The sequence below is a fragment of the Centruroides sculpturatus genome, unplaced genomic scaffold (assembly GCF_000671375.1).
Source record: "Centruroides sculpturatus isolate CEXI.00-Female unplaced genomic scaffold, Cexi_2.0 scaffold676, whole genome shotgun sequence".
NCBI classification, from domain to species: domain Eukaryota; kingdom Metazoa; phylum Arthropoda; class Arachnida; order Scorpiones; family Buthidae; genus Centruroides; species Centruroides sculpturatus.
The window spans coordinates 372,329-389,148 of record NW_019384987.1 but is presented as its reverse complement, the minus strand read 5'-3'; the positions used below and the strand labels follow the sequence as shown (position 1 = coordinate 389,148).

The 16,820-nt window shown below is 31.4% G+C and overlaps 1 protein-coding gene across 1 annotated transcript in view; it reads right to left on the bottom strand.

Annotated features, from left to right (window-relative positions):
• Positions 1–16,820, bottom strand: part of LOC111632935 (RB1-inducible coiled-coil protein 1-like) — a 210,015-nt gene that overhangs the window by 21,277 nt on the left and 171,918 nt on the right. The window contains exons 24-27 of the mRNA XM_023377452.1: positions 15,786–15,867; positions 11,587–11,682; positions 11,346–11,391; positions 3,974–4,021 (exon numbers count right to left, since the gene is read on the bottom strand). Of these exons, the coding sequence (XP_023233220.1) occupies positions 3,974–4,021; positions 11,346–11,391; positions 11,587–11,682; positions 15,786–15,867 (272 nt within the window). The remainder of the gene's footprint in view (positions 1–3,973; positions 4,022–11,345; positions 11,392–11,586; positions 11,683–15,785; positions 15,868–16,820) is intronic.

The following is a 16,820-nucleotide window of genomic DNA, read 5'->3' as shown; positions in this document are numbered from 1 at the left end:
ATTTTTTGAGTACAAAAAAGGAAGATAAATCTTGACAATGAGCAAGCAAAAATTAAGAAAATAGCAGCAATTCAAAAAAGTTTATGAAGTTTGGCCATCAGAATCATGGTTATGTGCACTAGTGAATTATCTTGATGAACTATGCACCTCAGAAAAATTTTCAGTGTTTTTGGAAGATGCTTTTGACGATATCAGATAAGGAAAGCAGTTAAGCACATAAGAAAGACACAAAAATCTTATAAAGATGGATTTGTACATCTAGTGGTGTCCTCTAAAACTAAAAATGCTTCGATAGAAAAACAAATTCTGGTATATGCGTAATAAAGGTTGCAGCATTACTTCTTGCTGCCTGCAGATGGCTACATTTGGTCAGCCATATTTCACAAACAAAATTAACAAAACTGCTAAGCAGACAAATTTCCTGACTTTCCAGGTGTGTAGGAAACCTGTTATATGAAGATATGAAGTTAACTTGAAAGTATTTTTTAAAATACTATAAATTTAAGATATTCTTTAAAAAAATGTCATTAAAATAATAATTATAAAATATAATTAAGATAATTAAGCATTGATTACTAAAGCTGTAAAACTACAAAATTTAATAATTATTTTCTGACTTTTTAAAAATTAAGTATGAAAATAAATATATTTTTAGTTACTTTTAAAGCTAAGTATTACATACAGAATAAATACTAAGTACTAAGTACAGAATAAATTATTAAAATTGTGTGTAAACAACAGAATAAATTATTAAAATTATGTGTAAACAATTAAACTTCAATAAGTAAATTATCACATTCAAATAAAACACAAAAGAAATTTGATAAATAAATTTTGAACCTAAAATGTTTTATTTCTTATTATACAACATACATACATTTACTTCTTGTAAACAAAGACATAACAAATCTTGCATATGTATGCAAAGCATGTTGTTTTCTTTTTTTTTTCAAAAGATGTTTACTATTAAAATATAGATTTATTGCATTATACAGACTGCATATACTATAAAATTTCAATTTAATACCTCCGTTTGTTCTTCTTCAAAACTGGCATAAAATTGAATGTAAAACTAAACTTAACAATTTAAAAAATAACAATTAGCCTACACATATTAATACCATATGTACACTCGTTTTGAATTTGAATATTGAAAGTTATGTGATTTAATGTTAACAATGTTATCTACAGTGCAAAATTTATGAAAATGAGCTACTATTGGACCACAGCAAATATTAAGCTCAAAACGGGCTAAAGGTCAAAAATGGTTGAGAAACACTGCTATAAACTATTAGTTTATGAAATACACTACTTACGTTAAAACTGACACTTTATCTGTTGAAATAGGAACTTGAGGATTTATAGCAGCATCATAATTTGCCTAAAACAGTAATAATTCAAATTCAGTAGATAAATAGAAATATCCTAAACAAAAATTAAATAGATTAAATAATATTTTTCATTTTCATCTTCAAGAAGAAACAAATCACTCCAAATCTAGTAAGACAACAATGATAATTTTAATACTATCTTATCCATATAATTTGGCTCAATTATTATATTCATTCCTTAATAAGTTGATGCAATTTGATAAAAATGACCAGGACAAATAATTGTAAATATTAACAAATATTAGATATACAGAAGAGTCTTCTTCTTTGTCCTTGTTTATACTTCAGGAAAATAACAGTCTTACAGCAGAGTCAACCTTTTACTGGAAGTGAACACAGACAAAGAAGTCTCTTCATTGTATAGTCTAATATTTGTTAGTTGATATGACATTTTCTACTTTAATGAGTTATTCCTAAATACAATACATTATACATTGCATAACATTTTTTAGTTATTCTGTTTTGTTATTAAAATAAAATAATTAAAATATATATCATTATTATTTATACAATTATAAAATACTGTATATGTTGTTTTATTAATTTAAAGTATTTTTTTATAAATTTTAAGAATAATAAGATGAATAAAGCAAAATAAGTTTAGGAAAGCTAATATGCAAGTTTTTTATATCTTAATCAATAGTAATTTTTCAATAAATTATATTTCTGTATCAGATAGTAACAGGTCAAGTAACTGTGTGTTTCCTTCAGTATGTACAATTAAATGTTTGATTCTATTTCAAGTTCATCTTAATCTCTTGAAAATTTAGCAGAAAGCACATATCAGGAATGAAATAAATTTATTAGAATTATAGATTTTGTATTATCAAAACATTCTGAAAACCACTTCAACTTCTAAAGATACAGAATGCATTGAGTATATGGGAGTTATATCAGGGTACAAATAAAATTTGATTTAGTGAGAGATTCAAGTTAATACAGTTCAACTTAATGATAGGAAAATATATTAATTCTGATAAAAAAAAAAAGTTCTAAATTTTCATTGAGATATTTAAACTCCATTAAGCATATAAAATTAATCTACCATCATAATTCTATATTAAATTATTTATGTGGAGTATTTGAAAACTTTGTGGCCAACATAGAAAGACAACAAATTGCTTTTATTTTTCAATATACTCTCCTCTAAGACTAAAGTATTTAATCCAGTGGTGCAGTTACCCACCAGTGGCCAAGTACTGGCCAGTCACTTGTGGCCAGTGACCAGTCACCAGTGGCCAAGTGGCCAAAATCAATAAACACTGGTAGTTTTTTGTGAGTTCATGCCTCACCAACAGGCTGGCTGAATGGAGTTTCCAGGGTTTTCTTCTCATTAGTAACACCTAAATAGGGGTCAACTTACCTTAAAAGACCCCCACAGGAGGCTTTTGCCTCTTGGAAGGTCTTTTAAGGGAAACTGGCCCTTTTCCCTTGGCAGATTGCCCATGTGTCATGTTGCTGTAACCAAAATAAACCTAAAAACCAATGATGTAGAAATGCTTTCATACTCTTCTATTGAAGTAATAACTTCATCCAATGAAAAGTTTAATTTTGGCTGAAAATTTTTTGAGTACAAAAAAGGAAGATAAATCTTGACAATGAGCAAGCAAAAATTAAGAAAATAGCAGCAATTCAAAAAAGTTTATGAAGTTTGGCCATCAGAATCATGGTTATGTGCACTAGTGAATTATCTTGATGAAACAGCAGCTGTTTCTTTGTCATTTCTCTCAAATATTTTAATTTTGATTTTATATAATCTTTCTATGTAATCTTGCAACATCATACAATGGATTTTTTATAGTTTCTTTGTTGCTGTTGTTGGTTGTCTTCCAAGCTGTACCTGTCATGTTAAAATAGAGTTGCAGACCATTTTACCATTAGAAGTGATAGATCAGATTCATCTTAAGTACAAATAAAATTTGATTTAGTGAGAGATTCAAGTTAATACAGTTCAACTTAATGATAGGAAAATATATTAATTCTGAAAAAAAAAAAAAGTTCTAAATTTTCATTGAGATATTTAAACTCCATTAAGCATATAAAATTAATCTACCATCATAATTCTATATTAAATTATTTATGTGGAGTATTTGAAAACTTTGTGGCCAACATAGAAAGACAACAAATTGCTTTTATTTTTCAATATACTCTCCTCTAAGACTAAAGCATCTTTCTATGCTTTAGTCTTATACGGAATAAACAATGGATGGTAGATATTAAGTATTACAAGGATAATACTTAATATCTTAAGTATTAATTAAAACTTACAAGGATAATACTTAATATCTTAAGTATTATCCTTGTAAGTTTTAATTTCAGTTGGAGTCATACCCATCTTGACAAAATAATCTATGATAATACTATTCTCAATTTTTCATTTTTTTTAAAAGACACCTGACACACTTACTTTAATGGGATATTAAACAAAATTTGATAGATGATTAGTTGAACACATGTAAAATTTATAAAGATGAAAGATTTGAATGCTGAAGTCAATAATAATTGCAGTGTCAATTCTGTATAAGACTACAAAGTTTTCAATGGTCCACATATAGTCTTAAAATTAATAAAGATTTACTTACTAATTTTTGTTTCATTTCTTCAAGTTCAGTTTCCTTCTTTTGTAACTTCTGTTAAAAAATAATATTAATTATAAAATTATTATTATAATATAAATACTATAATAATAATAATAACTCTCTCACGACAGAGCTCAGTAATTCTGATGAACCACAGAACTATGCTGGCTGGAGCATCTGCTCCTGGTAGGGTCACCTATGCCAGTGAGGTCTGTGGGGAGAAACAAAGCCAAGAGTGACTGAATCCACATCTGTGGAGATCTAACCATGGTTATAACATGATTCAAGTGTAATACTGGCTCAGATGTTACCTGGGTTAACAAGGACTATGCTTGTGAGTTAGCAGCAGCTTGTTTTCAAAAAATATGTCATAGTCTCTCTTGGCCTCACAGTGGTGAAAGTAGTACTTGTCAAGTACTGCAATGCCCATACCATTTGTGGGGAACCAGCCTAACCTTAATGTTTCTGAGGTGATCCAGCTACAGATCATTAAGGCAGGTAAACCTTGCCAACAGATGAAATGGACATCAGAAATAAACAAGCTTATCATCTGTCATAAAGCATATCAAACTTCATTATCACAAAACTCAAAACAGATATGATAACATATAGACAACAGTTACATCACTTATTTTCACAACAATATCCTCATCTCAAAAAATGAACAAGTACACTCCACTTGCCCAAGAAATAAGGCAACTGTAAAAGATGGATAGTGTATTAGGATTGCCCAATTAAAAACTGGACACATCATATTTCATCATGCAAAGTAACAATTGTTGAGCCCTCTTACAGGCAAGTAAGTTCAACAATGGTGAAGCATGGGCTACATTAGGTATTGGCAGGAATAGATTTTATTTCCAGTAATTGACTGATTAATGTTAAGTTTGTTACAAGAAGAGTTCAGAATAAACAACGGATGGTAGTCAGTTTTTAATGGTTGAAGGGAATATGAGTGCAGACATCTACAGATGAGAGCAATGCTATAAGACTCTGAGTTCCTCCTTTGTATTTTTTACAAGAGAAAGACATGGTGTCACTATTACACTCCTGAAATGAAGAACATGAGAATGCAATAAAACTCTCATCCTTCCTGACACTTTGTAAGTCAGTAATGTTGCACAGTGCTGGAAAAGTGATGTTGACTTTTTTCAACTGTCATGTGACTTTCACATTTTCAGAACTCTCAAGAAAGCTTTGCAAGGACAAAGTTTCTTGTCAGACAATGAAGTGAAGGATGGGGTCGAAAGAATTTTTTTACCATCAGCCACCAAAATTCTACACAAGGGGAACAATCTGCTTGCGAGACACTGGGATCTTTGCCAGATCTGATAGGTTGTCCACTTTTCATTTGGGCAACCCTTATATTTATTGTGCCTATTGTCCTCTCTTTTATTGGCATCATACCAAATACACTACACAAAAGTCTAGAAACATTAAACCTTAATAAAAACATACAGGGTGGGCCAACGAAAATGAAACATATTTGTATTTAAGCAAATTGCTCGGACAGGTCAATTTTATTCTTGAAGGGGACATGTCAGAAATTATGCAAGGAAAAAAAATTGATCATAAAATTAAGGCTGATTATGTGTTATCTGTTTGCTGATGTTCATATTAAGCTTGACTACTTAGTGAATCAATCAGAATTTAAGATTATTATTGTTTATTGTGAATTTTGTACAACATAATCATTATGGTTTATACAATTGCTGAATGGGTGGAAATAGTAACTCTTCATTTCAGAAATGGTGAGAATGCTCATCTTACTGCAAACTTATTTAATCAACGCTATCCAAACAAACATTATAATGCAAAATATGTTCTGGAGTTGGTTCAAAAGTTTCAGTTAATGGGTTCTATGGCTAACAAAAAAACGCACCCCCAAACGTGAACGTCCAGTAAGAAATGAAGCGACAGAGATTGGGATTTTGGGGCAAGTTGCTGCAGACCCAACTTTAAGTACAAGGAAGCTGGAGGCTGTGGCTAGCATTAGCAGAAAATCTATTTGCCAGATCCTCAAAGCTCACAGTTTCATCCATACAAAATTAATTTAGTCACCAATTAAATGAAGATGATTTTGATCGGCAACAGCAATTTTGCGAAATTATGACAGAAAGGTTAAGAGTTGACGTGGATTATCTTTTTAACATTTGTTTTTCCGACAAATGCACATTTTTTAAAACTCAACAGTTAATTAATTAAAACCCCTTAACGTTCGGACCCGAGTTAACTCAGGCATGTTACATAGCGTTACAGAAAATGTGGTCCTTTCAGCCCCCCAATTTTTTTTTTTTGATTTTTGGAATGTTTTTTAAGTCTCCAAATTTTTTCAAAAATTTTTACCTGTGCAAAAAAATTTTATCGCGATTTTAATCAACCTTTAATGACGTGCGATTAACGCTTAATTGTTTTTTAATGCGATTTTTTAATCAAATTTAATTAATCATTCTAAAGTTCTGGTGCACGGATTTGACTTCGGTAAAGTTATTTAAAGCTACTTTCTGATGTCAAAAACGACCTCCAATAGTTTTTTAGTTTTTTTAATTAATATATTTTATTATATATAAGTTTAATTAAATCAAGGGGGTCGGAAATCGCAATTAAAATTTTAATTTTTTTAAAATATTTAAAAATATAGGTCTAGCTAGTATTCACCTTACTTTAAACTCTTGTCCTCCCGAGACGTCTATGAGAATGTCCTGGAAAATACACACCAGCTGTTCTCAAGGTCACCCAGCTGTGTAAACAATGACTTGTCAATGTCAAATTTCGCAGAAAGGCGAGACAATGGAAAATAAAATTTGAAGCTTTTTCTTCAAAATTAACGTATTTCTTTCGTTTTTTTCAGTTTTAAGTATTTTTTATGCTTAATTACATTAAATTAATTAATCAGTGAGCATTAAGGGGTTTATAAATCATAATTGTAATGCTGCAACACTGAGGTGTCAATTATTTTATTTGAATGTTGGCATGAAGAGTCTTTTTACAATCATTATAAAAATAACTGCCCTTTCCCCCCTCTTAATGGAAAAAATATAGTTTATGGTTGCAGATTAATAACAGGATAAATTATTTTTATATAATAAAATGTCTTATTTTAAATCTGAATAATTTGGCAATTCTAAAACTTATTTTTTTCTAATTAACAATTTTAAATAATTAAAAATTTTAGTTTGTGAAATTTGATAGATTAATAAACAGCAAGTCCTATAAACATGGTGAAAGAACTTCTTGTTAAACTACTGTTACAATATTGACATTAAGTAATGAAATGTATTATGCTTCTTAAAAATGGTAAACTGAAGAAAATAATTGTCAAGTTGGGTAAAAAAAGAATAATGAAATGAATGGTCAAATATATCAAATGCAAGTAAGCATGAGCCCTGTTTAAAACCATTGTTTTCTCACATATTCAAATCTATAAAAGCAGTTATGAAGATAACGATTAAATTATTTCTAGAGTGTATAAAAATCAATGAAAACATAAGTATATTTACAACAAAAATCCTAAAACAAAAAAAATTTAGATTATTACAAAGTCTATATTATACTGAGTTAAAGTAAAGTACACTACTACTATTTGCAATAAAAAATATTCCAGTTTATAAAACATCTTTGACGAGATTTGCAATGCATGGGTAGGCATTGTTGTGAGTATCTCCTTAATTTTTGAAGAATGACACAATCTAAGTTTTAGAACTTACACTGTTTCTGTGTGGAAGAAATTCAATGAGCAGAATGCCTTTTCAGTCCCAAAAGACAGCCTGAAGATCATATTGACAGACAATGCTGCCTTGAATTTTTTGTTTTAGGAAACTAGAATGCATTCATTGCAGATTGCTTTCATTGTTCTCATATGAGTCCCAGGTCTCATCACCAGTAACATGATTCAGAAAGCAGTCACATTCACTAGTTTGTTGTTGTTGAATAATTGACACCAAAGCCATTTCCTGTGATTTGTACTAATCAGTCAACATTTTCAGTATGCATCTTTCACATATCTTGTGGTGTTGCAGTTTGGTTGTCACAATTTCACAAAGCACAGAATATGACAATTGAGGAAAATGCATATTCAGCTCTGTAATCATAAAACTTTAGTTCTCTCAAATTTTCTGCTTTATTTGTTTCACAATGTTATCAGTCAATATTANTTTTTTAATTTTTTTAATTAATATATTTTATTATATATAAGTTTAATTAAATCGGGGGGGGGGTCGAAAATCGCAATTAAAATTTTAATTTTTTAAAAATATTTAAAAACATACCGCCAGCTAGTATTCACCCCACTTTAAACCCTTGTCCTCCTGAGACGTCTATGAGAATGTCCCGGGAAATCTGACACCAGATGTTCTCAAGGTCATCCAGCTGTGTAAACAATGACTTATCAGTGTCAAATTTCGCAGAACATTTTCAGACAAAGGAAGTTAAACTTTGAACCTTTTTCTTCAAAATTAACGCATTTCTTTCATTTTTTATTTTCAGTTTTAAGTATTTTTTATGTTTAATTAAAAATTCCTTTAAAAACATTCGTACGACAAGTGGTTAATCATCACAATTGTTGATATTGGTCAAATAATAACCAAAGCATATTTCATGAAGTTCATAGCCAAACTTCACAAAAGCTAAATGTGTGGGCTGGAATCTTTAGAGATTGAGTACTTGACTCCATTTTCCTAAATGGTAATCTAATGGGAATAAATTGTTTAGATTTACTTAAAAATGTTGTACATTCATTACTTGTTGATATTGTCGAACATGATGACCAATACTTAGAAGACAGTTTTACTTTCCACAAGATGGCGCCCCCCCCACATTATGCAAGCCAGTTACAGAGTTTTTGAACACGACTTTTCCTGGGCATTGGATCGGACGTAGAGGTCCTTTAGAATGACCAGCTAGATCCCCAGATCTTAGTCCTCTTGAGTTTTTTCTTTGGGGACATTTAAAAAGTAAGATCTATGCAACTGAACCAGGATCTCTTGAAAAATTACGATAAAGAATTGTAGGCGAGTGTTCTCAAATAACACCCGAAACTTTCTGAAGTGTAAGAAACTGTTTTGAGCAAAATTTGTATTATTTTTTTATTTTTATTTTTTTTTAATAATAATAATAATCTTTATTTGTCGTACAAGGCTTTCGCCTGTTACAAGGGCGTTTTTTTAAATAACGCATTTTAATTTAACATCTCATATAATCACATCTTTACAGATCTATAAAATTACATTAATATTTTGTCACAATTATCATTTAATAAATTGTTTAACATAATTATATAACATATAAATCGTGTTAGTATTAGCTCTGTCAAAAATCTTAAACATTTCCATTTCACTGTTACAGTTAACTAGCGGTTCCAATTGGAGCCTTTGTATTTTATCTTTTTCATTACAGCATTCACATATTATATGAACTCTAGATAAAGGTTTAGTACAGTTTGGACATTTAGATTGGGTATAGTCTATATATTTATCATTTATAATTATTCCGTATTTATTTAGCCTAAGCTGTATAAAAAACTTTTTGATGTTAAAAGCTAGATTTGTCAATATATAGTTATTATTTACTGGGTAATTTAAAATTGTTGCATACCAGCTTGTGTTTTCCCGTTTTCGTATGTCTTCAATGTCTTGAACGATGGAGAGCTCCATAACTCTGTATATTATTTCTTTACTATGCTGTTCCATATTGTGTGTATGATCCAAAAGCAATTTAATAGAGAATCCATATTTATTTACTATTTTTGATAGCTGTATTATCCAACTTCGTCTTAAGTCCGTTTCCCTTGATTTGTGATATAGTATAAACAGTAATTTTGTTGTTATGTCTTCTGCCTTTATAATTTTTTGTAGAAACATTAAATATCTTTTTATTAATATAGTATTTAGTCTAAATCTGTTTGTTTCTAATCTTAAAGCACTGCCCGGGATATTAAATTCTAACTGGAATATCTTGCGTATAAATATATTCTGTATTTTTTCGAAATCATTAAATTTATCCATACTCCAAACTGGGGCTGCATAGCCCATTGAGTTCATTACAAGCGAATTAAAAAGTTGAAAGTGTGTTCTTAAGTTCTTTAGTTTTGCCTTACAGAATAGACCAATTAGGTTATTTATTGCAATTTTTGCTTTATTTAGTGAATTTTTATAATGTTTCTCAAACGAAAGGTTTGGTGTAAATGTTTTTCCTAGAAATTTTATTTCCTTAACTATCTTCGTTCTTCCTAACTATAACGCCCTTGTAACAGGCGAAAGCCTTGTACGACAAATAAAGATTATTATTATTATTATTATTAAAAAAAAAATTTGTATTATTGTATGGAGGCTAGTGGTGCTCAATTCGAACATTTATTGAATAGATAACTTTTTTTATGTTTGTGTTACTTTTTTCTGAACTAAATGTTTGTTTAGTTAATAAAAAATAAATGAATTTTAAAAATTTTTCCTTATCTGTTGTATTCACAATCACAAAAACTTTATTGCAAAAGATGTCCCCCTTGAGAATAAAATCGACCTGTCCGAGAGATTTGCTTAAATACAAATCCAACTATCCAAAAACTCTGCCGTTTCATTTTTGTTGGCCCACCCTGTATATCAGGGGTGGCCAACTTTTATGTACAGAAGATCTACTTTTTATCTTAAAAATGTGTCGCGATCGACTTGTTGACGTAGGGTTAGTCTAAGTGACGAGGGGGTGGTGTGAAATGCATACTATGTTTAGATAGATAAGAAAAGCCACAATTTAATTTAAAACATGAAGAAAAGGTACATTGTAAACAGAATAAAAATTGAAACTCAACTTTCGGGGACCACCACTTCACCCCTCCTCTTTCTACCGTGTCCCGACTACTTCCCTCTGTCCACCTTTTTTTTTTGGTTTTATGATCCTTTGTCTACATTTCTTATTTCCCTTTTACAACTGTACGCAAATGAATATCACATGGACCGACAAAACCGCATCTGAGGGAAGACGCGATAGCCCAATATCACTACATTTGCGTTTGCGCGTTACGTTCAGTTACAAGTGTAACACATTAATTCAAGACATCGCAAGCGATCGACCAAAATTGGCTTCGTGATTGACTGGTCGATCACGATCGACTTGTTGGCCATCCCTGCTGTATATGACACTATAGAAAGCCACAATATTGAACATGTCACATTGTTAGGATGTTTCTAGACATCGACACACATCAATAACACAGAAGCTTAATGTTACACTTGTTTGGGTAGATATGTCTTGACTTCAGTCTGGCACCAGTATCAGCTGAGCATAACAATCACAACATAATAATAATGATGATAATTTAAAATAAATAGTGTTCATATAACTATTGATTATTTATATTTAAAAGTAAAGAACATATATTTACCATTTTTAATTCATAAGTGTGGTCTTCAACTCCAGATTCCTCTTTTCTGTTTATTAGAAAAAAATTTCTAAATATTTAAGATAACATTTTTTAATTTTACTCTAATTACTTTCAATGATTTTTCATTTTTTAGTTGTGTGTTGAAAATATCAACTTAAACTAAGAAAATAAAACTGATAAATAGCAATATTTTAAAATCAAGTTGAATTAAGGAAAATATTTGTTTCTAATCTCTACTTACAATATTGCTGATTTTGATGAAATTTCTTTGTTTTCCATTTCCATTAATTTTTGATGCAACTCTGCAACTTTTATCTCTAAAATTTCCTTTTCTTTCCTAAAATAATTTCAGAGAAGCTAAACGTTAAAGTAATACCTCTGACAAAGTATTATTATATTTGGTAAAATTACATATAAAAAATAAACTATATAATTTTAAAAATCAAATCGTTAGAAATGTTAACTAAACAGGAAAAATACAATCATCATCCCAATGTTAAACTTTTGATTAAGGAAATTTATTTCTATATCTAAATTTTTAATGATTAAATTGACATTTTATTAGTAATGGTATTAGCCCATTGATTTTCATTTCAAAGCATAAACGTTTTCTCTTATTTTTCTCTTTGTGTGTTCTTGCCAGTTCTAACAAAATGATCGCCTTTTTTCTTTTATTCATTGCAGAAAGGAACTGCTTGCCATTTTAATAAGAAAGTGGTTAAAATTCTGTAAATATTCTAAAGTAGAACGTAAACTGTCAGTAAACTCATGGAAGTAGTCAAAAACAAGCTACTGTAATTTTATTGGTTGATTATAAGATCATATATTTCCGAGTTGAAATGCCAACAAACAATGTGACCATAACAAAACATATGCAACTTGCACTTGTTGCAATTGCAGTCACCTGTGCGGCTGGAAATTGCTTGGTATGACCACTGCTTAACACACATCAATCTGCTCCCCTTGGTCTAATGTGTTCCTGATATGAGCAAATTAATTTTGGGTACATTCTATATTCTGTAGCAGGGGCATTAAGTGACTTTCTTCACTACCCTACACACACACACACACAGTACATACAGGATTAAACACAGGTTTAATTCTGAAACCTAAAACAACAGAAATTACATACTTGATTAAATCCACATGTTTAAATTACATTAAATCAATTTGAGTTGAATAAACTCAACTCAAACAAATTAAAAAATTAATAATAATAAATAAACTCACAGTGGGTATATTCAAGTGTCTACAGTATATATATAATTTAATACTAAGGGACTGTCCATAAATGACATCCACACTGGAAGGAAGGGAGGGGATTCTGAATCTACAAGTCTGACACTATCACCTTTATATATTTTCCGTCTACATTCCAGACACCACTAACATTGAGACAGCCATTGAAGACATTCATCACCTCCTGAACTCATGCAAAGATAAACATATCCTAATAGGAGGTGACTTCAATGCCAAGTTTGCAATCTGGCATAGTCCAAAAGATGACCCAGGGGTAACATAGTTAACGAAACCATGACCCAACACAACCTTACTCACTTGAACACCAGCACCCTTCTGACCTACTCCTGTATCATGGGGGAAAGTTGGATTGACCTAATGTTAGGAAATAGTCACATCACCCCTAGAGTTGACCACTGTTACACTACCAACATAGATTCTGCCAGTGACCATAGGTATATCTTCACCTAACTGAACACTACTAGTAATACTAATAATCATAGTTTTCACTATACTCGCACTAACTGGCAATTATTCCATGACACCTTCAATGACATTTGGGCTGGTATCCCTCACCACAGTCACTATACTCAGGACACCTTAGACAATATTGTCGACAAGCTTACAAATACAATCATTAACTCTTATGTTATTGCCTCCGAAGTCAAACAATGTAAACACAATGTTCCTTGTTGGACCACTGAGCTAGAAAACAAGAAAAAAGTAATTAGGAGATTAAGGAGGCAATTTAGGAATGAACAGGATCCGGACATTCAAGTCACACTTAGAGACCAGCACAGGCATGAACACAACACTTACAAAACCCTTATAAATAAAACAAGAACTAACACTTGGAAGGATTTCTGTACCAACTCTTGCAGTTGCAATCCCTGGTCTGAATTGTACTACTTAGCTTGTAAGGAAAATGCCAGCTCCAAACCCCCTCCACTATACAGTTCCATGATGGTTGCTACACCAAGAACATGGACAAAACTATCACACACATACTCACCAGCCTATGACCCACAGCAGGATGACAATACACAAGCGGTCATCCAGAGTTCTACACTCACTCCACCTAATACAGACAATGACCACAACTTCACCTACATCGAGGATTCAAATGCCATCTGTTCACTCACCAATAAAAAATCCCCAGGTCTTGACGGCATAACCACTAGGACAGCGATTCCCAACCTGTGGTACGCGTACCCCTAGGGGTACACGATAGGTTGTTTAGGGGTACAGAAAAAAGTTAGTTATTATGGCAGAAAAAATAATATATTATGTATCACAAACTAATAGTATTAAAAAATTATTAGATAAAAAATGTTCCTTGCAACAATCACAACTTTATTATACATTTTTTCTTTTAGTTTTTTTTTCTTTAATTTAAAGTTACAATATGTAAAATTAACAATACGGTTACTCACTAAATTTCTTAAATGAGGGGTACAATCTAGAGATATGACATGTCACGGGGTACAATCCAGAGATATGACATGTCACGGGGTACGCTAATGAAAAAAGGTTGGGAACCACTGCACTAGGATGATAAAGCACGCATTTGAGGCCAATCCTACAGTGTTTGTTATTCTCTTCAATATCTACTTGAACACTGGCCTTTTTCCTACTCAGTGGAAAAAGGCTAGATTGTTGACAGTCTTGCCAAACAATCTGCAAAGTTTTCAGTTACTAGTACTTTCAGTTATATTCCTACCTCATACATCAACAATCACATCAAAAAGCAAATCTTCATTCTCTTGTAAGACAGCTGGGACCATGACACCACTGGTAGGCTCACCTATACTTTCATCCCCAAGGTTGATACTACTGCAATTCTTCACCACTTTTATCCTAGTTACATCCTGACTCAGCTACTTACAGGACATGGCAACTTTAAGCAATACTTGCAAAGATTTAACCTTAGGGACAATCCACAATGCAACTGAGGTATTCAGGAGGACCAAACACCATTTTACTTAGTTTTACGCTGCAATAGGTACAATCACATTAGGAATAGTTTGATGAGAGCTGCTATTCTTGAGGGGTACAACTGGCCTTGCAACCTGCACCAACTCATTCACACGTATACAATGTTCCATCAATTAATCACATTTATATCCCTTAGTGGGACTCTTGACAGCACCCATTCCAGGGACGCAGATGGCAATTAGCTTTCCCTTGCTTTATTTCAACTGTCAGTATATAGCTGCCTTTTAACTTTGTATTTTAATTCTTATTTTCTGTCTTTTTTCAGTCTAAATTTGGTTAGTCCTAGTTGTAAGTTAGTTTAGGGACTCTTAGCTTGGTTTCCAGTTAGGTTATGATAAATTATATTAGGGTTTGTCATCTGGTTAGGTTCATCCTACGTTATGGTAGGTTAGTTTGGTTAATGAGTAAGTTAATGTTTGGAAAAAATAAATAAATAAATAAATAAAGAAAAAAAAATTTGGAGCCTTGCTCGTTTGTCTCTGTCGGTTCGTTCGTCTCGTCTAGTTTGTTATGTGTTCGTTTGCTTTTCACACTGTCTGTCTAGCTGTTAAGTAGTATTAAGATTTGTGATTGCATTCAGTTTTATTAGTATTAAATAGATATAAGTCTTCCTATTAACAGCCACTTGGCACTATCTTCTACACTTAGCTATTCATGGTAGTACTCAATTATTGGTGTTTGCTACACTCAGATTTACTTTAGACCCTTTGGGGGACTACAGCCTTGCAGCATAAAAACTGCAAGCCAACATCAAACACAGAGAGTACTGTAGCCATATGTACGCTGTTCAGAAGGATCCTACCTTTCTCTACTGTCTATCTCCTTTTCCTCCTCCTTCCCCTGCCCTTTCCCTTACTCTCTTTCTGCTGGCTAAACATTTCGTGTATGGACGACGTGTTTTTTTTATGTATGTATGTAACTCTGATACTATCTTACACTTCGACACCAACTTCAACTCTAATTTAACAATTCAAAAAAGTTCAACTGAATGTTTTCTTATTTGTAATCTCATTGCCACATATATACAGTAGTAATAAAAAATAATGACAACAATTCTCAAATTGTTTTAAAAAAATATAAAATAAAATGATTTTTGAACACACTGACTCCAAACCAACAGCCATGCTGTTTAAGACTAACTTTTATCTTATAATTTAAATATAATTTTATTTATGATTAAAATTAAAACCAAATTAATATACTCACACTGCTTCTTTTTCTCTTTGAATAACATCAGATAAAAGTTGATTCATTTCTGTAATATCAATTTTCTCCAACATGGGCATTTCTAAAAAACAGTTGAATATTTAAGAATTTTAAATTTCTGAAAAAATTAAATTTTATTTTTTCAGAAAAGCTTAATGTTCATTAATTTTGTATAAATTAAAACAGAATACATATTTTGGATCCAAAATATGTATTATATGAACTGTATTATTCTAAGTTCCATCAAATAAGAAAATTAAATTCTTACTTAGAAAAATACACGAAAAACCAATACAATTATTTTTCTACAACACAACAATACAATTAAGTAACAATTGAAAATTAATCCGACACCATTGTTTTAAATAGTTATTTTTGAAGAAACTTAAAATACAGTCGACCCCCCCTATAACGTGGGTTCCTATAACGGAAATTCCTATAACATAGCGAAAAAATTGTAGCAATATTCGTATAAAGGAACTCCTAAAACATCATCGCCAACTTGTGTCGCGACAAGATTGATAGAATCTGGACCAATAGTGGATGAGCAGCCGAACTACTTTCCTCCGCCCTGCGCCACGCTACGGATTGTTTAGGCGGCTAAATTGAGTTTGCTATTGTCTGCACAGTATTATATATAAATTAGGTACTGTACATATAATTATATATAAATTAGGTACTGTACATATAATTATATATTAATTATATATAAATTAGGTACTGTACAGTCGACCCCCCTATAAGATAGAGATACGTTCCATTCTCTAGGAATCCGCTTTCTTACGAATCTTTCCAATCACAACCCGACACGTGTCAAGTTTACGGACTACGGCTGTTTGAAAGATTTTCTTCCATAAAATTAATCGATTCTAGACTAATCCGACTCAACATTTCCAAAATACGTATATATTTTTTGGGAATAATCCGTATAAACTACGCTATAAACAAAAAATTGTAGGATTACTTACCGAGTGTCACCATTCGACATTGCCATTGCTCAACATTGTTTTCGTCGCGGAACAGCTCAGCAAAGAG